This window comes from Falco cherrug, chromosome 15, assembly GCF_023634085.1.
Source record: "Falco cherrug isolate bFalChe1 chromosome 15, bFalChe1.pri, whole genome shotgun sequence".
In the NCBI taxonomy this organism is placed as follows: Eukaryota; Metazoa; Chordata; class Aves; order Falconiformes; family Falconidae; genus Falco; species Falco cherrug.
The window spans coordinates 16,898,950-16,925,034 of NC_073711.1; the positions used below are offsets into that span (position 1 = coordinate 16,898,950).

The following is a 26,085-nucleotide window of genomic DNA, read 5'->3' on the forward strand; positions in this document are numbered from 1 at the left end:
GCTCTCCTCCATCATGAGGGGACTACACCACCTCCTCCCGAGTACCATGGGATGTCCTCAGGTGGGAAAATCCCTATCAGAAGTAGCTCACAGCCTAAGTCTGACCTTGCTCTAGTGGGAAACAAAAGCCTGGATGAATGGGCTGCTGGGGACAGGCTGTATAAACGCAACTACTCACGGTGCGGGTGCCAGCAAGCCTGCTCCCACCACGGGGTGTGCTGGAGAGGACCGAGGCAGGGGAGGGGAGTGGGGCAGAGGCAGCAGCACAGAATCACAGAACAGCTGGCATTGGAAGGGACCCCTGGAGATCACCTAGTCCCCCCCTGCTAAAGCAGGGTCACCTGGGGCAGGTTGCACAGAGTCACGTCCAGGCGGGTGTGAATGTCCCCAGAGAAGGAGACTGCACAGCCTCTCTGGGCAGCCTGTCCTGGGGATGTCTCCCTCACGGTAAAGAAGTTCTTCCTCGTCTTGAGACGGAGTTTGCTTCATGCATTTCTGAAGCACAGGAAAATCCACCCTCGTCTCCCACTAAGCCACAGGAGGGGTGCTTCTCCTCCTTGGCATGAAGACTGGGCACATCTGAACCCTAAAACGCAGCCGGTTGTAAGAGGGAGACCAGTACCAGTCGCCCTGAGCCACTGACACTCCGAGGTTAAAAGTAACAGGCATCAGCCCAAATTACCTATAAAATACATTGCATAACGGAACAGGAATATTTAAATAGAACAGAAATCCATACTTTGTCTTTAAACTCTCAGATCTGGAGCTCAGAGCACGACTCGAGCACAGCGACCGACTGAGGGCCTCAGGGGGACGGCTGGATCCTTCCCAAGCTCAGTGCGGTGCTCCAGCCAGCACCGCGGCAAAGACCAAGCCCCTTCCATCGTTCATCAACTGTGCCATGGCTTGGCCCGAGGGGCAAGAACGGCAGGACAGGTTCGTAACCGGGACGGAATAACGTAAGAGTAGGACAAGCTACAGCCCTGCCCCACCTTCCAAACCACGGCACACACCACCGGCAGCTTTTCCTGCTGTGCCCAGAGCAGGAGAGGCAGATGGTGAAGCTTGTGACAAAAGGGACAGGGAAGCTCAGCAGAAAGGCTTTGTGTCCCCACAAAGGGACTCTGTTTCCCTCCGCTTGTTTGCGCTTCCCTGGCACGCTCACCAGCAGCATCTGTATATTTATTGTTTCAGGCTGCCCGTAAAATGCTGCATTAAGGACAGGACTGCTCTTACCGGCTGGAAGCTACGTGGAAATTTTTAACTCTGAAATATTACCCTGCAGTACCGGACCCAGAGAGAGAAGAGCCAGAAGGTATCCAAGTGGAAGAGATATGCCGCAAGCAGCAGCCAGGTAAGTGGTGTACGAGTTAAGGGGCATGAGGGTAAACCAAGATAAACACAACAAATATTTCCAGGGACACAAAGCCCCGGCTCAATCAAATGGGTGTAAAATGTTTACAAGCAGAAAGCCTGGCAGAAATCAGACCTTGGAGGAACAACCTTGAGTGATGGTGGTGCCAAGCGTCACAAGGACATGCAGCACGTGGGACGGCCATGCACTGGGGTGGCATCATTGCACTTTAGGCTGGTCAGCCAACAGTTCTCTTGCAAAAACCTGACAGATCCTGGGAATACAAGAGGAACTTTGGCTTTTAGCTGAGAAGGGCACGGGAGAGGACCTCCTGCTGCCCAGCAGCAGTTTTCTGCAGTGGGCAAGATGTAGTTGCATTGAGTTTGTTTAAACAAATCATACGACTTCTGTCCACACAAATGCTGTACTATAGATGTATGAATGCAAATATTAGATGAAGTCCCCGGGATAACTCATTTATGTATTTGGAGAAGGCACTCCCCGCACATCCCATGGCTGGATACTGCTCTTCCCATTCATGGCTGGTGGAAAGCTGAAGGACACACGAGCAACGAGCCAGAACATCAAAGGCAGATTCCTTTGAAGCTATTTTTGAGCTGGTTTAGGACTTAAACAGTTTAATTTGGATCCACTTAAAGAGTGACAAAATCCTCCTGTTACTTAATGGCTTCTTCCTAACTCATTGTTTAGGAGACTGAAGACCACAGTACAGAAGTCACCTCCATCAATCAAAAGGGACATTTTTCATTCCTGGAACCTCCTAAATTAACTTACATCCATCAGCTTGGCCTGTCTACAAACACACTTGGACTATGTTTACCCTGGGCCAGTCCTTTCCATCAGGAGTTTACTCAGTTTCCTTTGAGTGTTGCAACAGACGACCCAAAGAAACAGCTATTTGTATCCTGTTAGTGTTCTAATATGTGTGCTACATTTAATACAGGTATTTTCTCTCTCCAAAACAAGAGCGGAATTTGGAGGAACAGACATTTTGATAAAGGGTTTCAGCAGCAGGTAGAGCAGGGGCACCAGGCAATTCCCCAAGCGCCGGGATGCTTCACTCCTCATGCAGCACATAGGGCAATTCCATTAATTTGAAGTAATGTAAAGATAAGCACCAACATTTAAGCTATAGATGCCACTTATCAAGGTATAACCCTTGGGATTTTAAATGAATGGAGTAGCCCTGAATGCTTTTTTAAGGCAAGTGACATCTCCAGAACAACAAGTGCCCGGGGGCAGTCGGTTACTCTATACAGCAGCAAGTATATTAGCGCTGTCAGGTCGGGTTTTGTTCAGTTGCGTTTGTTCTTCGTCTAATAAAAAGAGCACGAGTGTTGCTCCCTTATTTCAGAGGTGCTAACAGAATAAAACCAAGGAGAAACAGCCAGTCTGTTCCCTCACCTGCATACACCTGTGCCTAAAATGTGTAAAGTAGCTAAACTGCAATGTTTTTTTTTAAGTATAATCAAGAATATCCCATGTTCTCCATAGCCAGGGGTTCAATAGATAAAAATGTAATACCGCATCACTAAGTGGCCAACTACACAAAAAGGACATCCCGACTCCAGGGCATCACTTCAGTTCAAGGCAAATTACAAATTCAGTCTGACAAAATGGAGCAACGCCAGCGAAATCAAGAGATGGAGGCGAGCCAGCTGATGCCGGGGTAAATTGGCCTTTCATGTAACACTGCCAGGAGGAGCCATCAACTGCCGTTATCTTGGGATCCCCCATTTCTGCAGCAGCCACCAAAATGACTACAAATCGTAACTTTTACTGTAAGGATAAAACATTTCAGGCACTCGTCTTTTAAACACGCAGCCTAAAAAGAGTGATACCCCAGACCTGAACCACCAAAACCCCGGAGAAGTCATCTAACAGCAGGCTGTTTGCCGTAGCTGCACAGCAACATTTAATGTGCGGGGGCAGAGTTTTGATGCCTATTTTCAGCCCTAGGGCAGGCTGTCTGCCGAGCCCCAGGCTGAGGATTTATAAGGCGAATAAATGCACTGCAGCGATTCTCCCAAACTCCCTTCGCCCCAATGCATTTTGACAGCCTGCTTTTCTTGGTTGACAGAATAGAAAATGAGTATTCAGATCTGCTCCTTAACCAAAGCCACAAAGCAGAGCAGAAGAAGTTTGCCCATGTATAAAGTTTGCTATTTTGTCTGTGCAGAGCAGCTTCCTGAAGCTTCATGTTCCCAAAGCCTATGTGGTGCACCCTCTGAATATTCCTCAGTCCGGCCTCTCTTATCCTGCTTGCCTTGAAACTCGCTAAAACTAAGATATACAAGTATCTTATAACTTGGGAAAATTCAGCTATGTAACAGCAGAAGTAAAGGTGACAAAAAACTAGATCTCAGTTCTGTAGCACCAAACATATTTTCACCAGTTGACTGATGTTAATGGTTAAAGAGTTAAAATGCTTTTTTAATTGTTTCAGCAGTCATTCACATGCCACAGGCCCAAATATTTTAATTGTTCTTATGCCCTGGGTGGTGTACCAGAATTATAACACAGCTTCCAACAACAAACCACTTATAAGCAGCAACAGAACCAGTTCTGAACCTCAGTTCTTGTTCAAGCTGTGTCTACCATCAGTACGTAAATAAAACCCACCCTCCGCATCAAAGCTCTTACCTGCACGAGGAAGATGATGAGGAAGTAGAAGTTGGCAATTCTTCTAAACTGCTCAAAAAGGTTCTTCGGGAGGAAGTTCCAGAGGGTGTACTGCGGGGAGAGAGGGAGGCTCACCGACAGACCGAGGCACCACGCTGACTGGGGACTAGAGCTACAACATGGGAAGCATGTGCACCAAATAAGAAAGGCATTTTCCCTCGAACCCAGCAAGGAGCACCCCAGCGAGCTGCCTGAGCAGCCCTGGCGTGCTCCCAGCAGAGATCCAGGTCCCTGCTTTAAAACCAGGGGCACAGTGCAGCTGGGTGCTGAGATGCCACTGAGCTCCTGCTTCACCTCCGAGCTCCGTCTCTCTCCACTCGTTCATTGAACACCTGCAAGTGTCTCACAGCTACATGGGAGGGTTTGTTTCTTTGCTTTAAAATCGGCGACTATTTCTCTTTGGTCAAGATAACCCACCTACATGGCTGAAGACGGTAAAAGGGTAAAATAAGATAAAAACAACAGGCTCTGTTTCAGCAGACAACTTCTAGACAGGCATTTGCAGAGACGTGATTTCATGAAAACACAATGCACAGTGCAGCGATTTATATTTTTTTCCAAACAAATTACAATAACCAGCTTCTTCTGTTAAAAAAAAAGCCATGTTCCCAATACAAGTTTGTTATTAGGTTGTGCTTCATTACCATTTTAAAAAGGCTGCCAAATCATTTACTTTGGAAAACATGTAGAATTTAAGAACAACATGGAAAATAAAGGGTCTAATATCTGATCTTTCAGTCTGCCTTGAATAAAAAAAGAATAATAAAGCAGCCAAGTCCAATGTCCACTTAATTACAAAAACAGACTAGTCAGGTAAGAACACTCCCTGTCTAGCAAATATAAATGGGAAAAGAGAGCAAGGACACAATATTCGAAAATAAATCAGGGTAGATTTAAAATTAGTGCTAAAACAAACCATTTGTCGGAGAGGAAAAGGAACAGAAATGAGGAAGGTGTCCTCTCTGAAGGACCCTCTTGCATGCCAGGGAAACGTCAACGGGAATGCCACACAAATCAAGCACAGCTAGACTTAAAACTTTTCCCCAATATAAAGTCAGACAGCACAGGCATATAAAATCATATAAGACCCAAGCTGTATAAAAAAAAAAAAAAAAAAAAAGAGGGGAAAAACCCCCTTACAGCTCAAGTGAAGTAAGACCAAAGCCTAACTATGCTGAGCATCATGAATCCTAACCAATGTGTTATGTATCCAGCTGTGCTGACAATATGGGATGCCACTTGTTTGATATTTTACTGGAATCTGCTTCAATTCTTTCGGAACAACTTCATAAATGTCACGGAAAAAAGCTAAGCAGAAGGCAGATGGGTGTCATGCAGTTTTCCACCATAAACAAAAGCTGCATTAATACAGTATGAATGTTTCCCCTTTCATCCAAAGGGATAAACAGAGCATGGTTATTTTTGTCCTATCTCAAGAGAGAAAAATCCCATGGAACAAGAACAAAACAAAAAAAAAATTAAAAATAGGGGAATAGTATTTTTCTCTCCATTTATAAAATAATCCCCGCTCCCGTTTGCAAATCCGAGTTGCTGTTGCCTCACGCCATATTACGCTTAACCTGTCCTTTCTTCCCAAAGGGAATGCCAGAAAACAAAGCAAACCGAATCCAAAAAACTACAAACACCCCCCCCTCAACAATGACACATCCATGTGCTTTCCTCACATCCAGCCTAGAAGAAAGGAACTTGTACGCACCCCCACTGGACTGATAGGAAGAAAGAGAGCCTAACAGTGAGACTGGAGCTGGGGCGTGAGGTATGGACCTCCGCATGCAAAGGGACCTTTACATCCATCCTTGAGGAATTCAGAGGTTCTCACTTTCAAGAACAACCATCAAATAAAGCCAGGGTGAACGTACGAGCAGGGAATACATGTGCACGATGCACCTGGACAAGCGGAGCAAGCTCACCTTGGAGGAGACAATCCTGTTGTCGCAGAACTTCTGTGCCACGTATGCATCTGTTTCCGAAACTGGACGGTGCCCCACCACCACGGTGCGTGTACCGACCCGCTTCTCTTCCCCAGCACACTGTTGGGGCAACCAGGAAAGGGAAAAATTAGCTTTTAGCTCAAAAGAAGTCAAATATTTATATTAATAGCTTCCAGCTTCTGAAAGCACAGTGCTGTTCATTGGAAATAAAGCAGCTGGAACTTCAAAAATTCACTTCTTTGCCCCAGCAAAAGCACAGAGAACGAAGAGGCACATGTAAGGTCATTTAGCAAACCCAAAGCAGTGCCGAGCCTGCAACCTGGGGTCCTCAGTGCTGCTCAGCCACTGGCCCACCAGGACCACAGCCCATCCCACACTCCACCAGGACAGGTCACCGCTCACGTCCCCCACACTCCTGCCCTAAGCAGGATGGCTGCTGCCCATGCCTGGCAGATGGGCGCAGGCTGCAGGTAATTTTTCCTTCTTGAAGGATACACCTTTATCAAACACTTCAGTTCATTAGGAATATAATTGATTTTCCACACATCTCTTCCTAGTCCCAACCTGGAGAATCCTTCCGTCTTGGGTTTGTACAGTGGCTCCAGGCTCTACCCAGGACACCACAGAGGATGATGGAATCTGCACCCTCCCTTACACTTGCTCTCCTGTCAAACCCTCAAGTCCACCTGACACATCTCACGATCACACTGGTGCCTGCAGACTTGGGATTTAGCTTTAAAAAAAAGCATACTTTTGCTATTTTAAAGTCTCCAATAAAACCAGAAACAATGAAGCAGACAGTTGCACATCGCAAACTCCTCAAAAAGACATGCAGGGTGTTGGGGATGCCACCTTGTCCTGTTGGGGTTGTATTTTAAAGCAGAATGAGATGTCACAAGTGAATGCTAACCTGGCGTAACGGGGGCTCAGCGACTGCCCCGCTGCTCCGCAGCGGCCCGGGGAAGGATGAGGGGAACTGCAGCAGAACCAACTCAGACAGGGGAAGCAGAGCAGCTCCACGGGAGGAGAGCATCCCTTACACAAAGTCATGAGAGATGCTTGTGACTGGCAACACGGGGCTCTAGCAGAGACCCCCATCCCCACAGCCCTTGCAGGCTTCCCAGGGGAGGTCCTGGTGCCTGGCAAATTAAAGACAGATCCTTCCAATCCAACAGACAGCTTTTAAAATAGTGCCTAGAAAAAAAGGTAGTCAAATACACTGAAAGTAACAGTGCTCTTAAACGTAACTCTTAAATATGAAATTTCCAACTTTCTGTCACTTTGTTTGAAAACATCTGTGAACTGGTGACAAGGCAGCGGCAACACAGGTCCCCACAGCCCTGGGGAAGGCTCTTGGGTGGAGGGGACAACACCACAGCCTCTGTTCCCACCAGCTTCCAGCTCCAGGCTGCTCCACACGCACGAGATTCTCAGTGGATGAGAAAAGTTTATTTTTAAAAGATATGCAAATGTGCAATAGTTTAAAAATCAGCTTTTCAACCTGTCCAGGTTCCACCTTGCAGGTAACAAAGTGTGCCTGCCACAGCTGCTGGTGGCCAAGCCCAGAGACTGGGATGGCACTGGGAAGCGTTTTGCAAGGTCAAACTTAAAATTATAAAGTGAATTTGAAATGCCCACTAAGAGTGGATGCGGTGGAGGGGGGGGGGGGGGGGGGGGGAAGTGGTCTTAGGCTAGGCTAAGGTTTTTTTAGAGTTAAAGTTCTGGATTTTGAAACATGACCAGAGAAGACATTCGTCACTGTTCACGGTTCAAGGGCATTAGCAGGCAACAGGGCTGCTAAAACACCAGCCGATACTGCTCCTACTCCACTCAGTCTCATTAAACCTCAACCTTACAGCTTACTTGCCTTCAAATCCCACCAGGGCAAGTGACGGTGCAAAAATGCCCAATTGCTATCCTGTGTCTGCTGCCCAGCGTGGGCTCAGCCCGCCGCCAGCGGACACTCCTGGCGTGCCCAGGACCCAGCTCAGCACCCCGGCTGTCTGAAGGGCTGGCTGCAGGCAGCTCATCAAGCTGCAAGCAAAACCCAGCTAGAGAAGAGGTGCTCTGAAAACAACCACACTGTGACAGCAAGGCCCGCGACTAACTACTGCTTGGGAAAAGTGTGAAAACAACACATGCACACCCCCAAAACAACATTAAAACATAAAAATCTGAGCCAGCCCTATTCATGTACCTGGACCAGCAGCAACTGTATGGATGTTGCACCAGGAGTGGGATCTACCTGAAGAAAGCAGAAGCTCTTCCTTCCCCCGTTCCTCACCCGTATCCGCAGCATCTTTAATTAAAGAAGTGCTTTCACACCATGCCTAAACCCAGTTTGGTGTGCTGACCACTCTCGCTACAGCCATCCTCAAACCTCCAGCGGCTGACGTAGAGCAGAAGCAAGCTTCTCACACCACTGCAGGTGTCCCTGCACCCCCGGCCGCAGAGCCAGCAGCACCCACCCACCCGCCCGCCCCCCGGCACTGTGCACACCCCCACGGGGCACGGCTGGCTCCCCAAGCTGAATGCCACCACCCCAGCGCCCTCCCAGCCTCGCCGCCACCGCCTGCAGCAGCGATCAGCACATCTCAGCTGGAAACCAGACCCAGGAAAGGCTCCCCGCTGTAATCTGCCGTGCTACAGGGGTGGCAGCCAGCCTGCACCCCAGAAGCGAGAGGCAGAACCGTCATCCACACCAGCGCCGGGGAGCAGAGGCAGACTGTCCCCAAGGCTGAAGCCTCCACCGTGTCCCCAGGCAGGGGCTGGAGCCAGGCGTGCCTGGTGAGCATCCGTCCAGCACCGGGAGGAAAGCAGAGCTTCCCCCAACGCTGCCGGCAGGGCGGTGGGAAAGGGACAGGGTGAGGGTTTGCCGAACACACGCATCGGGCATGGAAGCAACAAAAGCTCTGGTTAAAACATTCCTGGAAAAATATACGCAAGTCTTTACTCTGCAAGACTATCTGTAGTTAGGCATGGGAAACCTGGAGGATGTGAAGCCCCAGAGCAGAAGACAACCCAAGTCCCAGGTGTGGGGTGCTAGCTGACCAAGCCCCACTGAGTTATCCCCACCAAGCCCTAGGCGGGCTGTCACCCCTCAGCTCCTCCTCAGTTCTTTCTGTGAAGCATCCCCTACAAAGGTGACAGCAACCCCGCAGCAGGGCCCTCCACAGGGGCAGCAGAGGAAGAAGTCCTCGCTCTCTGGTCTAACTGGACTCCCACCACTCCCAGCATTTCATTTCCCATTCCCTTGACCACCCCACGGTGTCACACCATCATGCAGCTACACAAGCAGCTGGAAGGCCTCATACCACGTCTCTCTCTTTTTTCACCTCCCAGAAAGCAAGCGCACACTACGACGATGCCCACAGTGAGAGGCATTGGCTCAGCTCGGCAATTAAAAGCTCTTATTTTGACACGCTCACCTTCAATGGCTCGCTGGGCTGCTAATAGATTGCCAAGTCTTAATAACGGCTCTCAACGGAGACTTAAGAGGAGATTTAGGGAGTAACTGCCAGGCTTTTGGGAAAATTATAAAATATGCAGATTAGCAGAGAGAGGATTTAGATGACTTTTCCCAGCCGCCTTTCATCAAAAATTTTAATTCTGATGGAAAAAAAAAAAAGAAAATATTACTTGGAAACAATTCAAACAGCTGCCTCGCTGCCTGGTGGGGTTTTGTAAAGCCCATGGTCCACAGCGCAGGCGTCAGCTGGTGTAAGCAAAAGCCAGAGTTCTTGCTGCTGTTTAGAGCCAAGCCTGACAAAAGGATTATTTAAGAACATAAACAATTGCATTCCCCCCATATGCACTGTATCACCTCCCTCTGCCTGAGGCGCGATGCTCGCAGGAGCGCTGGGAGAGCCAGAGCTATCGGTAGGGATCAGCGGTGTCAGGCTGGCCTCGGGACCGCACCGTGGGAAGCTGCGCTGCATCCCCCCACCAAACCATGAGGATCTGGGGATGCTGGCAGGCCACCCCAGTCCCCTCTCTGCCATCCCCTGCCCCAGCAACCCAGAAGAGCTCCCAGAAGCTGGCAGACACGGCACCCTGGGGCACACCGCACACCCCAGGAATCGAGAGGAGGGAGGGAAGGAGGTATTTTTGAGAAGAGCCACTATCCTGTTTGCATTATTTGAACACCAGCACCAGAAATGCAGGTCTGTCCTGCAGCATTCCAAGCTTCACTCAGGGCTCCTGTTCCTCTCCTCCAGCACCTAACCAAGCCCATCAGCGAGTTAATCTTTCAGCAAAGCATCCAAACCAGATTGCTCCTGAAGGAGCTCAGCTGGAAGACAACAGCCAGACAAACACAAATCATAGGAGATAAAGATGAGGCTAGCGAAGCTGTTCTGCCAGGAGCATCTTTCCAAGCTGGCAGCTCACTATCTATCCCCGCTTCCCACCTCGGGCAGGACCAGGTGCCCAGGCTGCAGTAATAAATAACCACACTGTCGCCACCGATGCGGACACGCACGCTCTGCTGCACGCACGGCGGGGCACGGTGCTGCTGCAGTACAGCCTTCCTCGTACCACAGTGAAATTCAGATACAGAACATATTTCTGTTAAATATTTTGATGCAACCCAACCTTCCCATACTTTCAGCTTTGTATAAAGCCCACTTACTGCCAGACAGAGCAGTTCTGAAAAGAAGGCATTAGGAATAATGGCTATTTTCTTATGCTGTCCAAATTCAAAAAGACCATCTACACATATCAATATGCCCACGGAAGGTCACCTGAGGCTTGGCATTTTGCTATAAACTCTTCTTTGAGGAGTTAGGAACAGGCATGATGTGAAGGCATCAGACCAGGGCTAAACATACCCATGGATGCAACTAACGACCCAACTTCATTGATGACTTGAAGCTGCTGAAGCATTACACAGAGATGGTGGAATTATGTTCGCAGCCCACAGCGCTCCCCAGATCCTTCACCCTGGTTTGGGTGAGCCTCCCTTTGTGCCTCTTTCCCCTTCCCATCTGTGCCCTTCTCCCACAGGGATGCCCTGGCCCAGCACAACAGCCACGCCACCCCGCCCCCTGGAGAGCATCATCTCCACCCACCCTCCCAAATATCTGGCTGTCCATCACAGCACCATGTACAGGACCTGGCCGGCACTTGATAAAAGTTGCAAACCTGGGTAAAAATTAGCAAGCCTGGGTAAAAATTAATGGAGTTAGGAGTTCAACAGGAGAGGTGAACCTGTACTCTGCAGCCGCTGTTGACAAGGAGCCACTCTAAGTGGGCTATTTCTAGGGCAGCTGCAAAACACAGTGTTTAATTATATCACCCATATGGAAAACAAATGTCTGCGCTACCTGCTGGCCCCATTTCCAGAAAAAAAACAAAAAACAAAAAAGCCCACCATTTTATTTACTAGTTTCAGAAAGCACCTAAACCAAAACTAACTAATCAAAAAAACCTCCTTTCATGTTTGCTGAAGATATCATCAAGCCACAAAATAAACACAAATAAGTCTTAGAAAAAAGATCTAATAAAAAACCACAGGCATTTAAAAAAGAAAGAAGTCATCTGCTAAAACCGGAGATAATTATACAGTACAAGTACAAGGCTCAAACATTTGAATGAAATCACAGCTTATATTAAATATATGCAGAAGAAAGATTAAATCACGTTACTTGGCTTAGATCTCATGAATAGTTTAAACTCTGATCACTTCCATATTGTTCCATTTATCATAAAAGCAGTAGAGAAGTCGACCTGATTTACAGAAAAAGCCTGCAAAAATAACACCACCTCCCAAAACAGCCTGTTCTACCTCCCATTGCACTTAGCCCCAGAATAACCAAGAAAAACACATCCACAGTTTTTAAAAGCCTCCGTAAATTTACCATAACCTCCCCAAATTGCCCAGCAGCCTCAGAAAGCTGCTCGGTACACCAGCCTCATTGCCCAACCGATATATTTTTAATTAAAGTTTTTCCTGCCAATTTTTCTATTATTCTTTATCCTTAGTCGTTTCTATGCAAGCACAGGTGATGCTTTGAGAAAAGCCTTAATAATTTAGCAGCTTGGCTATGCTTACCCTCACCGACCACATTTTTCGGCAGCTCTCCTGATTTACAGACAGAATTCCATCGATCGGGATCAACCCCTCCACTCTCCCATACGCCTGTGGGAATGGGTCAATAACATGCACAGTCCTCAGGAAAAAAACCAACATCACATTTAAAATACTGAAAGGCCACAGGTCCAAAAGGAAGGGCTACGAGCACCGCTCCAAACTCACTTCCCACCGGAGAGGGCTTCTGCTGCTCATCCCTAAGCAAAGAGGGAAGGCCGGTACCTCAAGAAAGCAAAAGGTTGAAATTTAAACCATTATCCCTTCTCCTCTGTTGAGACTGAAGATCCTACTGGTAATTCAACCAGACAGAAGACAGCACCATGAAGGAGTGCCCTGGGGGGCAGGCTGGCTCTAGCCGAAGTGAGGTAGACATGCGAGCCCCCAGACCAAGCAGAATAACAAGCAAAAGAGGAGCCGTGGGAAAAGGATCAATACTTTTTTAAAAAAAGAAAACCCATGGTCAACACTTGATAGGGCTCAACACCCAGACCTCATCCCTGGTCCCTGCTGGGGATGACAAAGCATTGGATGATGTGCTCCAGCAAAGCATCATTGACACCAGCCTTAACACAAGTCAAAGTACGTCCAGCAACATGAAAGGGCCCTGGCCAAAGCCCATCCTCGTGTCCCCTCTGTCCCCAAAATGTGCTGTCTCACCATATGGGCATGCAGGAAGGTCACCTTCACCAAGGACAGTGGGCTGGAGAACAGCAGAGCCCGGGCTGAGTTTCCTGGAAAGGCTGATTTTGCCAACAAAGCCACCGATAAAAGCAGAGAGACCCGGCAGGGCGGGGAGAACAGGGGAAAAGGCTACTTGAGACTTAAGAAGGGTGGAGAGAGGAAATACAACAGGTTTTTTTCCCCCAGATAATAAATTTACAGGAGAGCCCAGCCCTCTCCCGGACTCGGGGAGCACCGTGCACAGGGGTGACAGCCCAGCTTCTTTTGCTATGGGCTTTGGTTTTGTCGCTTGTGTTTTTCCATCTGGAGACAGCCTACCCCAAATCATGCAGCACTGCATCTTCCCAGCAAACACGCCACACCATCCGTAACCACAGCTTCAGCCCCGCAGTGCTCTGTAGAGAGTCAGGTTCACGTACGACGCAGAAAGCCAACGCCAGAGCAAAGCTAGCAGACATCAATTGGGACTGCATTACTTCAGCGCTGCTGTTTTGTGGAAAATCTGTTGCTCCTGTTCAAACATAAACACCAACTTTTGGAAGTTTTCAGGATCTCAACTCTACTTCCCTGCCCTGCTGGCAGCCAGGGCGATGAAACCGTCACTCAATTTGAAATACAGGCAGCATATTTTTATTTTTGGCAGTCCAAAAGAAAAGTTTGACCAGCATGCCGCTAGCATATAAAATTCAAGCTCACAGGAATACTTCAGACTAGAGAACAGAAAAAAGGACTCTGAGTAAGAGCCAAATGTTTTGCAGAGGTCACAAAGCAAATACAATGAGGTCTTCCTGCCTTCAAACCTCTTACTCCCTCCTTCCCCCGGCTCAAGCTGTGCACATATGTCCGCTCATCGGCAGCTATTTTAGCAGGGCAGCAAGCAGTGATTTGCCCTGGCAAAAATTAAAGTAAACGCAAACTGGAAAAAACCTCTAAGTTTGCAATTGTCAGTGCTTGCATCAGCCAGCAGAGCTATAATTTTTGGTTTTCCCGTTGCTTTCTGGTCCTCTGAAAGCCTGAGCTCTTCAGTTATAGAAACAAAACAAAACAAAAAAACCCTAAATACTATGTTATGCATCCCAGCTCGGCCAGACATCACTCTGACCTCTTCCACCTACAGACACTTTGCCCCCTTTTAAGTTTTCCTAGCATTTCAGAGCCAGGCTGCCAACTGCCAGGCAAGAAGCCCGTTTCCCAGAGCAGCTCCTTCCCTTTCCCCTGGGAAGCGAGCCTGCCCGGCTGCCCACCCACCAGGACAGAGGCTGCAGACCCCCCCTGCCAGGGTGTACATCACGGCAGCAACCCAGAAGCAAGGGCTGGTACCCAGGCCGGCCCAGCCCGCATCCCCCCAGGGCAAGCTTCTCCCCAGGCAGGCTCTCACACTCCCACAGAAGAGCCAGCAGGAGGGATGAGGGGGCAGGTCCAGGCTGCACAGGGTGACCAAGCCCCGCACTCACATCACAGGGCGCCCTCACCCCCTGCAATGGGTACCCAAGGTCCCAGCACCCCCATACTGCTTGCTCACACTGGTTCAAATTAATTTTTTTTTTAGTCCAAAAAAGCAAAAGCTGTGTAAAAGTAACAGAAAAAAAAAAGTAACTAACAAAATGTAACCAACAGATTTATCCTTGGGGCTGCAGGCAAAGTTAACACTAGGATCCTGGATCAGTGCAATCCACCCTGTCAGGAGAGAAATCCTCAACATGTGGCCTAGAACTGTTTATCTTCAGGAAATCCTTTTGGCTCATGTTCCTGCCGGGCTGGGTGAAGTAGCTGCAGAGCAGCTCCAGCAAAGCACATGCTGCTCAGGGCTGACCCAGCACCTGCGCTGAGCAACGCCGGTGTCCAGAGGCTGCAGCAGGAGGGAAATCCGCTTATCCACAGGGACATGGAGCAGAGGTCTGAGCTAGCCCTGGGATGCTGGAGCTGGTGCTAGAGGGGTTTTGGTGCAGTCCATGCCGGCATGGTCAGCTGCAGAAGTGAGCCCATCCCACGTGGGAGAACAGGGCAGCACCCCAGGAGATAACGCATGGCGTCCCCATCCCACCAGCCACTTTCTGTAGATGGGCACTGAGATAAGGCTTTCCTGCTCTCAGTTACCAAGCCAAGCTCCTTTACCCAAGGTTTCCTCTTTCTGCATGTCTGATCATCCCACCCTGCACTTACCGGAATGGTCAAGTGGAAAGTCCCACTTCCATCCATTCAACTGCACTGGAAGAAGCCGCCCCACAGAAATTATGTACTCCACACATTAATCTGGCTGATACAAGGATGACAGCCTTCTGGGTATCGCAGCTAATTTTACTGCGCTGCCTCCCTCAGCAAACATTTATAAGGAACAGTGAGCTGCAAGGAAGTTAAAAAAAAAAACAAAAAACCTTCCACAACTCAGAGGGAACAAAACTGGCATGCAACCACCACCCTGTGAGCCACAAAAAAAAAATAAAAAAATTTGCATTTTAAGCTTGGCTTTGCAGTGCCTGTAAGAGCAGGGCTGCTGTGCTGCTGAGCGGGTGCCCCCAGTGCAGCCTGAACCCCCCCAGCCCCGAGGCAGTGCTCAGGACCTCACATCACCCCTGGTCCCTACAGCCCTACAGGCAGCAGCTGCTTGACTTTGTGCAAATGCTGGGGAGGAATTACAAGAAATCATAATAAAAGATGGCAGGGCTGCTCACAAAGTGGAATTTTTTTCCCCTACATTTAATCTCCCAGCAGTGACATTTTTGATTTTTTTTTTTCTCCTCTTAAGCCAATTGAGACTCAGGTGGCCGAGCACAGCAGCACTGCCGTCTAGCAGTACTTAATTTTTATTACTGCTGAAAAGATCTTGGATTGCAACACCAAAGAAACACTTCAAATTGTCTAGTCTTGCCTGTTGCACATCTTGTTCAGCCTTTCCAGATCCTTTACTGTACAAAAAAAATAGGTTCCCTTCATTTTGCAAATTAGTGCATTCGTTGCAAACAAATTACATCTACCAAGTGAGCGCTGCTTCTGTTACCCACTTTCATAGTCTTATAAAATCTTATTAAGGTGTACAGCACACTTTAAGAGAGGCCAGACAAAGACTGCTTGCCGACCCTTTGAAAATACACAGCACTCAAGCCCTCAGCACACCGCCCTGCAAAAGCGAGGCTGGGGCCAGACCACGGGCCCTTCCACCTATAGATCCTGCAGAATTCCGGTGAAATCACACAGCAAAAAGCCCGCAGAGAAGCACTGCACATCTAAGGCCACAAAGGAGGTCAACAGGAATCTTGTTTGAGTCGTGAACAAAAATAACGAGCCCGATTTGCTCTCAAAATACCTGGCTATGACAGCCTTGCAGGTGCCTAGACCTCCCTTCTGCTGCAGGAGGAAAACAAAAAGCCCTTTACAAACAGCCAGATCAAAAATAAGTGCATTAAGCTTTCATTAAGGAGAGCAGGACAAATGTTTCTGAACTACAAACACTATCAATTATGGCTGGATGTCAAGAGCAGGCATGCTTTTAGACTAAATTGGCTTCGGTTGGAATTACATCTCAAACAAAATGACTAAAGTTTTGGGAAATAAAAAATGACTGGAGTCAGCAAGATGCAACAGGTGTCTGCAAGAGACATGAACATCCTGCAAATGCGCAGAAGGGACTGCAGAAGGAACTACAAGGGGTTTTTACAGAGCACTTGTTCTGAGCAGCATCCACGGCAGCAAGCGTCCCTATGAGAGCATGAAAAATGATGGAGGGGAAGAAAAGCACAACCCAGGACTGCTTCACTTCCACCAGTGAGCCCTTCACTAGGGCATCAACCGGTTCCTCTCCCCAGCCAGCCCCAATGCCCCACCTGGGGGCAAGCAGCTTGATCAAAGTGGCACCTCGTGCCAACTGCTGGCCGGCAGCTCCCTGGATTTTGGCTAAACCTGGGAAAGAGCTCATAAAAAATATATATATATTTAATGCATCTATATATATTGCATACATGCATATTTAATGCATATATATTGCACACATTTATATTTAATACTTCTATAAAAATATGTAGTGGAGTCACTGCAGCCTCTGGGCAGAACAGGTTTTTCCTGACCCAACAGCCACTCTGCTGCCAGGCAGGAGCTGCGCAAGGGCAGGGGCCGGAGGAGACCTTTTAAAACAGGGAAGTTTCATCATTTCCCCAGGCTGCAAGTTAGTAAACTAAAGCTTTAAAACCGTCTGCCACTTACTGCCCATCCCCTGCGGCACACAGGCAGTACCGGCATCGCTTTCCTACCACGAAAGGGTGACGGCAACCCACATAGCAGCTCCATGCACCACTCTTGGAGACAAGCTCACTGCAAAAAGCAAAATACTAACTGCCTAAGTCACATGTCAACCAATTCAGGCAAACCCCGGGTGAAACTTGGAGGTCAGGTGTTGGATAATTCCAAGCAATTCATTAAACTGCGGTGCAATGATTACACCGAAAGCAGCCAGGGCTGCCTTGTGGTGGCAGAGCCAGCGGGTGGAAAGGGTGCAGGGGGTCACAGGAGAGCAAAACTACAAGAAGAAAATTATTATCTAATAATTAGGAAAAAATAATAGAAATGGCTTACAATCACCAGCAACATGAGCAGCAGTGTCCTTATTATCCATTTCCAATGAGCAGGACATGCTTTCTGACTGGCATGGTGTCCCTAAAGGCAAGGCACTGTCCGAGCACAGCACGCCTCACCGATGTGTCCTTCACACAGCGCTCGCTGCCAGCTCCCCGTAAATTAGGGAAAGCTGAAAATCTCCAGGAAAACAAGGGTAAACACTAAAAAAAAAACTAAAACACCACCGAACCTCAATATTGCTTGGTAACTAAAATAGGGGGGAAAAAAACCCACCTGTCTACTTGCAAGAGGTGAGGGAGCCAGGGCAGGAGATGAGTATCAGGGCTCTGCTGGCTCCCCTGCAGCAGCATGCAGCATCTACAGATGGTCTGGATGCAGGTCTGCTGGCTGGGAGAGCACAGGAGGTGAAGTCCATGACACCTTGTGTATAGCGCTGGTAAATGGCACTGGTAAAACCTGCTCGGCAAAAACCAGCCCATCCCTCCCAACATAAGACCTCAGCAAGCAGAGAAATATTTCTGAGATGAGCAACAAGAAGCAGACTGCAGTCTAACCCCACCGGTAAGGTACTTCCTGAGATCACCTCGGGATAGCCTGTCACCACACAGGACCAGAGCTGCTGCCCAGTCCCCCTGGCACAGCTCGGCGGGGGACCTGGGGGACACTTTTGGGCAGAAGGCCACCGAAGCCTGGGCCAAGCCAGGGGAGCTGCGCAGTAAAACCTCCGTGTTGCCCTCCAGCCTCTGCACCCGCCTCCTACACACAACTAAATACAGGAAACTCCCTTGAAAAATCCCCCAGCTAACGTTTTCAGGGAAAGGCAAGCAGGTTAATAGTGCACTCAGTCACCCCATGTCCATGTTTCTTGGAGAACTCACCCTTCCCAGACACCCCAGCCATGCCAAGCAGCTCGGTGACTCCCTTCCCCTGCCGTGGCAATGCCAGCTCCTCCTGTGGGCACATCTCGGCCACATGTGTCACAGGGGACATCCCCTCACTTGGCCACCCCTGCATTTTCTCAGCAAGGACAGTAAGTTAAAGTCCCCCACAGAGCCCCATGCCCTGAGGAATCAGCAGCCTAAGTCTGTTTTTCTGTTGCATATCTCTGCAGGTAAGAGATGCAAGCTTGGGTACGGCGGGAGGAAGATGCCCACAGGGACCCAACCTACACTGCTAAACCGCGGTCACTGGCAGAACAACTGATTTTGGTGTGAAGGCTTCTTCTGCCATACAGACTTCATTAACACACTCGACCAGCGTTGCTTTTAACTAACATCAAGAAAAACCCAACCAAAAACCCCACCTCTTCACTAGAGAGCACATCAGCGGTTACAGTCAGAAAGCAACAGTTTTAATTGGAAAGGAAGTGCCTAAACCAAAGGCAACAGGATGAAATTAAAGGCAAGTCTGAAAAGCTTGCTATTAATAGATGGTCTGTTTGCTTTTACAATTTTTATTGTTACAAAGCAAATTGCCGTGCCTTCAGCTGCAACTCAAGTCAGCTTAGCTCTGAAGCTTCCCCACACAGCCCAGACAATCGTTATTATTCTTAGCAAAATACCAACTGAAGACAAAAACCATTTCGACTGAAGAATAAAATCCAGCCTCGAGACACGTGTTATCTTCCACAGAAAAGTTTCTGCAAACCGCAGGTTTAACCGGCGGCACCATTTATCATGAATGTTTGACCAGTGCTTTCCACTCCCTCCTTGGCAATTTCAAACCTCTCCAAACTTTAACTGCACATGTGAACATTTCCATGCAGCTGCTTCTCCAAGGCTGGTTTGTTTGATTTCTATTTCTTTTTAACCAAACGGTTGAGCTATTTCTGGGAATAAGGCTGTTATTTCTGGGAATAAGACTACCGTTCGGAGAGTGCTTTGCAACGTTAAAGAGAAACAGTTACAGCAATTTCAGAAACTCCTGTGTGGCCATTTTCCAGGGTAAGGGCATCCATGAGGGATTGCAGCCCCAGGGAAGAGCCTTTGCAGCTCCAGGTTCACAGTTTGAGCTTCCGTTGTCTGCTCTGTGGTCAAGCACGGGCTTCCCTGTGGCTGCTCTAGGGGAACTGGCCCTGAGCACACGAAATGCTGTTATCATGTTAAACACACATTACAAAATAAATTCTAGCAACATTCATGAAAAATTCAAGTAACTTCATTAAAAAATCCACACTCTTTTGAAGTGTGGGATTTCTCCAAGCAGAGCTGCCATCCAGTGTCACAGTGACACCCCAGCCCGAACCTTTGCTGCTTATAGGTTTTTGTCACATTAATGAAAGTAAAGCGCTTCTTGCAGTCAGATACAAGGTATTTGACACGCAGCCTCACTCTCAAGGTGTTAACATGGCTGGGTTGGGGTAAAAGCAAAAAAAGCAATCCTCAAGGCTTCCAACTCCTACCTATGCTCTTCTTTCTTATTAGAACAGAAGCTGCAATCACACACTGTAATGTTTGGTTCACACTCTCTAAGGAAAAAAAAAAAAAGCAAGCGTGAAAGAAAATCGCAGATGTGCTCCGTGTCCTGAAATAGACTTTATTACACATTTACTGCAAAAACTACAGGCGGGAGTGTAAATCTGTATCCTCCACCCCAGACTCTGACATCTCCCGCAGAACGCACTCCAGCATCCCCACGAGTGGGGCAGGGTCCGGGCGGGCAGCAGCCAGCAGTGGCCAGCCCCGCACTGCCTGGTGTGCCCCAGGGGCTCTCCCCATCCACCCCTGCCCCTTCTCACCTACTCCCCACTGCCAACGGGGAATGTATTTCCCTTCTAAAAAGTGACTTTGGGCCGTTTCTCATTTTCTGCCATTTGAATAGGTCTCAGTGGGGGTATTTTCCCCGCAGTGCCAGGCAGAACCTGCCCTACAGGGCTCAGCATCCCCGCCTGTCCCGCTCCTTCCCAGGCTTGAACCATCTCTCCAGCTGCCAGCACATGCCCCTTGAGCCCACACATGCCTTCTCCGAGGCCGCCCTCCTGCCTCTGCTCCTCCCCAAAGGGGCCAGGCAGGGCTTCAGGGACAGGAGGGGACAAACCACCACACACTGATCTTGCTGATGGCTCTGCCTGTGGTGGGGCATGCCACCCAGACCCCCATCCCTGGCAGCACCAGCCTCTCCCCCCAGGGTGTGGGGGTGCTGGGGCATGCTTGGGACGAGACAACCTTCAAAACATCCAAAAGGGCTTTGCAAAACTGCAGCAAAGCCCAAACGGAGCCCCAAACCCTACATGAGGCACCACTCCTGTGCTCATGAGCCCCCACCTGCAGGGACAGGATTATTCCCCCCAATGTTTTGGGAACAGCAAGGATTTGGAAAGGGAATTTGTGACACTTGCAAGCACTTTAATGAGAGAAACCATTCCCTAGTGTTGGCAGAACACCAGTGGCACGGCAGGCACAGCCAGGGGATGCAAAGTGGCGAAGCAGTGCCCAGAGAGCCTGGCTGGGGCAGCCCCCACAGAGGTGACAAGCCACAGGTGACATTAAAGCTCGGCCTCAAGTGCCTGTCACCTGCAAGCCTGCCTCGTGGCAGTTTGCATACGATTTTTTTTTAATTAGATAAAATGAGCCCCAGATGGAAAAGCTCCACATGAAAGCGGCACCAAGCACACAAACGGAGAATAACGGACCATTAAAGGCAGCTCCCTGGTTTTAGGGCAGCACAAAGCAAGCCCTAAGTGGGCACACCCGAGGCATTCCAGCAGGGACACCAAGGGACAGGTCCTGGCCCAGGGGAGCTGACAAGTCCCCGGGAAAGGCAGATGGTGGAGGGCACGGGACCCCACACAGTCCCATCACCAACCTGGGGGTACCCCCACTGCTGGCAGCCACGCAGCAGAGATGGATGGAGACCCCAGGAGAAGACCAGCAAGGGAACAGCATCACCAGACCACAACAAGGCAAAGGCACCAACTCACAACACAGGTCCAGCCCAGGGACTAGCACCACATGCCCATCTGAGGCATCTTCCCCCCAACCTCAAGCAAACATTCTTGAAAGTCAGGAGCTCACAACCAGCCCAACATTAGCTAAACACCAGGGATTTATCAGGGCACGGGCTACAAAGAGGATCAAGCCCTAAGGTATTTAATTAAAAGGGAATAACACGACTAAGGTCCTGTTGTCAGACACTGCACAAACACACACAACAAAAAATTTTGCTCCTAATTACAGACTGATTGTTATTTTCTTATTTATCCTGGGGTTTAAACATCAGAAAAATACTAAATACTAGAGTGAAGAGCCACGCTAACTGCGGAGGCAAGAGACCCAGGTGGGAACACCGTGATGGGCAAGCATCGGCCCATGGGCTCAGCCAGCACCAGGCACCCTGCAGGGAGGGAGAGCATTCCCCTGGCTCAGAGCTCCTCCGCTATGAGCAGGGTGGCAGCTCCCAGGGCTTGCTTCCAGACCAGCCTTAAGTAAAAGCAAACAGGGAGAAAAAACTGAAAACAGGGGCATCAGTAACTTTTCTTTCTGCATTTTGTATTTAGTTCTTAAACCAGACCCAACGGCACTGGCCCTGGCCCCGCAGCACTGGCAGAGCTGTGGTGCATAGCCATGGCCCGGAGGTACAGCTGCCTGCATGCTTCAGAAGAACCAGGAAAAGTAATTAAGGAAATAAGCTGCATTGTCTGTGATGCACGACACAGGGACCAGCACTTCCCATGTATCTGCCAAGCGAGTCTGGAAGTGGGCAGTACTCATCCCAATCCTGTGAAGAGCCCTGCACAAGGAGACAGACCCACACCCTGCCCTGGTCACCAACGCACTTCCCCACTCCACTCCGGCATCCTCCCCACAATAGCTGTACAAGTAGCATGAGACTAAAAATAAGACTCCAATGCCAGATTCCGTTTCCAAAACAGAATTAAAGTTATATTTCAAGTTGACAGTATCTCCTTAAAGTGGATTAACCATGGCAATTCAATCCTGCCTCCCTGCAGTGATCCTGGCCCCACTTTCCTTTCAGCAGGGATGACTTCAGCGGTGTAAAGTGAAGTTCAGAATCCAATTTGTTCCTGCAGAGAACATCAGTCTGCGCCCCAGGGTAGCAAATCAGACCCCACATACACCACTCTGCCCTTCTTGCTCTTTTTACCATCGCGTTTTGTACCCTATGCAAGATCAAAAGGTTTATGGGAGGGAGAAATGGAGCCACATAACAGTCATGTTGATAAGCCAAGGCACACGCGTCATGCCTATGCTGTGAAATACATCTGAAAACAGGATTTTTAGTATCTGTTGGTATTTATGAGCCTCTGGCAAAGACCACACAGTGGAGAGGTGACAACATTTGTCTGAGTAGCCCTGTGGGATCTTAAGTGTCAGATAACCTGCAGCATTTAATAACTGCAGTGAATTTTCTGCAATGCCACTGCCACGCGATGAGCATCGCTTGAAGCCCTGTGCTACCTATACAGGACCAAGGGCAAGACCACAGCTTGGGGGTACCTCCAGGGAGATTGCAGTGGGCTGTGCCCTCCTCCCACAGAGCAGGAGAGGGGACCAACCCAAACCTCCTGGGAGATCCAACAGGGCTGGGGACAGGGCAGAGCCACCGCAGAATGTTGGGTGGCAGGAGCTGCTATCTGCCCAGGGCTGGGGGTATGTGTGCACTGAGCCAGTCTGATAACAAACAGCTTGTTGCTGCTCAAACAGCCCTTACAAAGCCAATAGATAGAAAAAACGCTAAAAACCCTCAACAACAAAGCCGCTGCCCTGCTCCCTGAGCAGTTGCTCCTGTAACCTTCCAAACATGTGCTGCAATAGGTTAGCCCTGAACAAAGCTGTTAGAAATACCTGGGTTCGGTGCTCAGGGTTGTTTCATTCCCACTCCGGTGGATATCACGCCCCAGCAGTGGTGCACATCCCCTCCCCATGCCAAGGGACTGCGAGAGGTGGCACAGAGCTGATGCGGGACCACAGGGCCGGTGTGGGGTCATGCTTCACGCATCAGGAAGATGCTAGAGCCGGAGCCCAGCCAGGACCTCCATGGGTAGCAGCTCACAGAAGGCACACGCCTAAAAACTCCTTTAGCTAATCGCTGAGGAGATGCTTCACATCCCAAACCAACTCAGAAAAAAGCCTCCTGCAAGGGTGGGGTAGGAAGCACGAAACACAAAGCAGGGTTAAATTGAAAGTCATCAAAGTCAGAAACCAGGCGCTGAGATTAGAACCGATAGGTTTGTCCCTGAGGCTGCAAAACAATAGCTGCAGGAGGTGTGTTCTCTACAGGGCTAACCCATAGCCTGCAACAGAAACACAACCTACAAACAAGAAAATTCACCATTTCCACACATGCCCATCCCGCCAGAATTGCTGCAGAGCTACTTCCAGACTTAACAAGGAGATTAGAGTCCCTGGTGCTGAGAGCATGGAAGTGTGTCACAAACCTCACTCAAAACCAAAAAGTGAAGACGAAAACGCACCTGCCGGCAGCTGCGGCCTGTGGCGGCCGCCGGCAGCGCCCATCACCCTGGCGGGCAGCCGGGTGCCAGGCGGTGCAGCGCCCCGGGAAGCAGCTCCGGCCGCACACCGTGGTCCTCCCGCACACCGTGCTCCGGCCGCACGCCTGCCGCCTCAACTCCCGCAACTTTGCTAACTACGCACTGCGCAATAAATGACACTGCTAAATAAGCAGAAGCTCCTGAAATGATGTCAAAGCACTGGTTTTACCGCACTCGCTGTGGGAAGAGGAAAAGATGAATAATTACAGAGTTCAGGCCAAGCAATGAGGTCACGGTGAAATCTATGAGGAGCTTATGTGGCCCTGGGAGGGTCGGTAACGGACCCGGGGGCACGGAGCGGGTGGGAAGGGCGGGCAGTACCCTGCCCCTCGGCCGGCCTGGGACCACGGGTGCATGCTTCCAGGGGCCGGGGAGGCCCCCAGGGTTCGAGGGGTTTGGGGGAGAAAAAAAAAAAAAACCAAAATGTTTGGAAGGTTTGGGCTCTCACAGCAAAAGCAACTTCTAGCCAAGAGCCCCAGGGCCCGACCCCAACGGTATCGTAAGGGAGCGAGCAGCCGCTGCGCCGCCCGAGCGCCGCCGCCACCCCCCGGGGTGCGCCCCGGCCCTCCGCGGGCCGCACCCCCCCCTCCCCCGGGAAAACGCAAATCCAAGAAAAGCTGAGAAATCACACCGGCGCGCTGCCCCCCGCCCCGGCCCCGCACTCACCAGGCGGCTGAGGCTGCGGCGGAGCATCACGGCGGCGCCCGGCCCCGCCGCCCTCACCGCCGCATCGCCCGGCACGGCACGGCTCGGCTCGGTCCCTAGGCCGCCCGCGGGCCGCGCCGCCGGCCGCGCACCATGCCCGCCGCCCTGCCCCGCCGCCCGGCCCGGCTCGGCTCAGCCCGGCCGCGCTCGGCTGGCGGCACTTCCCCCGCGCCCCCGCTTTTGTCCCGCCGCCGCCGGCGGGAGGCGGTGCCGCCGCCCCGCAGCAGCCTGGGAGCTGTAGTGCCGGGCGGGGCCGCCGCGCCGCCCGCCGCCGCCCGGGGGCGAAGCCTGCGGGGCCGGGGCCGAGGGCTTGGGGGAGGCCTCACCGCGGCGACCCGCGGGGCCCGGAGCCCTGGGGTCAGAGCCCTTCTGCCCGGCTCCCCGCCGGGGCGGCCAGGGCTGGGCACCGGGCGCGGTGCTGCCCTTAACGCAGGTCCCCTCTCCCCGCTGGCGCAGGCCTCGGAAAATCCTCTGGGACAACAGCCCCGTCCCTGCCGCCATCCTCAAGCAGAGACCACAGACGCACCCGGGAGCACTGTCCCCGAGCAGTGGCTGGCCACAGACAGTGTCTGGAGTGCCTCCGTGGTTTTCCCACTGAAAACTTACCGGGGGGCCGGTGCCCATCCCCCGGGGGGCCAGTGCCCCTCCGGCACCACCCGGGCGGCCAAGTCAACCCAGCCTGGGCCAGAGCCGCCCAGCTTTCCCAGTGCCTCCAGCCTCCCAGCAGCACACAGGCCCTGGCTGCATCCCCTTCCCTCTGGCCTGGGACAATACAGGAGTGGAAACACCACTCACCCGAAACAGCTTCCTCCAGGGAGCACCTCCCAGTCTGGAGGGCGCAGCGTATGAGAATATTTGGTTCCACCAAAATGGAGAAAGACGAGATGTAACCTAACAAAATCGACATTTTTCTGTTACGTTTTTGACATTGTTATTACCTGGTAATAAACCAGCCTTTTCTGGAGCAACATCCCCTGCAAGAGCACAGGGCAGGGAGTTTGCCGGGTGCTGTCCCCTGCCAGCAGCCCCCAGGAGCAGCTGGGCTGTCCCACCCCAGTGCCTGGCACCCATCGTAATTCTAGCAGCCTGTGTTGCTCCTATTTTAAAGCAGGCTTCTCCCTGGAAACTGAGTAAAAAAAAACCCTTGTTGCACCACGGCTGGGCCTAGAGAGCAGCTGTGGGCTTCCAGAGACCTGGAAAACACAGAGATTTTTTTTGACTTGGCATTTTAAAAGCAAGAATAGTACTGTATTGATTTTACTGATGCTAAACCCGGTCACGTTTGCTCTACTTAAGCACCAAGTGTCTGGAAGTTTTACACAGTATGATATATCCAAGCTCACCCAGAAAGCCTGCCCCAGGCAGCAGCAAAACAGCAGTTAGGTGTGGGACAGGCAGGATCTCACTGGATTTTCCTTAATCCCACTTATCCCAGGGCAGCAGTACGTGGGGCAGCGAAGGCTCCTGCATCCCCGCTGAGCCAGGCAGTGCTCCCGAGGGGACAGCCAACACTGAATCC

General features: G+C 50.5%; 1 protein-coding gene across 11 annotated transcripts in view; it reads right to left on the reverse strand.

Annotated features, from left to right (window-relative positions):
* The window catches only part of ATP11C (ATPase phospholipid transporting 11C), a 60,469-nt gene extending 35,742 nt beyond the window's left edge, over positions 1-24,727 (reverse strand). For 5 of the 11 annotated variants that reach the window (XM_055727143.1, XM_055727144.1, XM_055727140.1 and 2 more), the window contains exons 1-3: positions 23,155-23,312; positions 5,989-6,108; positions 4,019-4,169 (exon numbers count right to left, since the gene is read on the reverse strand). In XM_055727143.1, the coding sequence (XP_055583118.1) occupies positions 4,019-4,169; positions 5,989-6,108; positions 23,155-23,297 (414 nt within the window). In that variant the 5' untranslated portion in view covers positions 23,298-23,312. Of the gene's footprint in view, positions 1-4,018; positions 4,170-5,988; positions 6,109-12,061; positions 12,215-14,944; positions 14,996-23,154; positions 23,313-24,527 lie in introns of those variants that run through there. The other 6 variants (XM_055727146.1, XM_055727147.1, XM_055727145.1 and 3 more) reach the window with 6 other exon arrangements.
* Between the last annotated feature and the right edge of the window lie 1,358 nt (positions 24,728-26,085).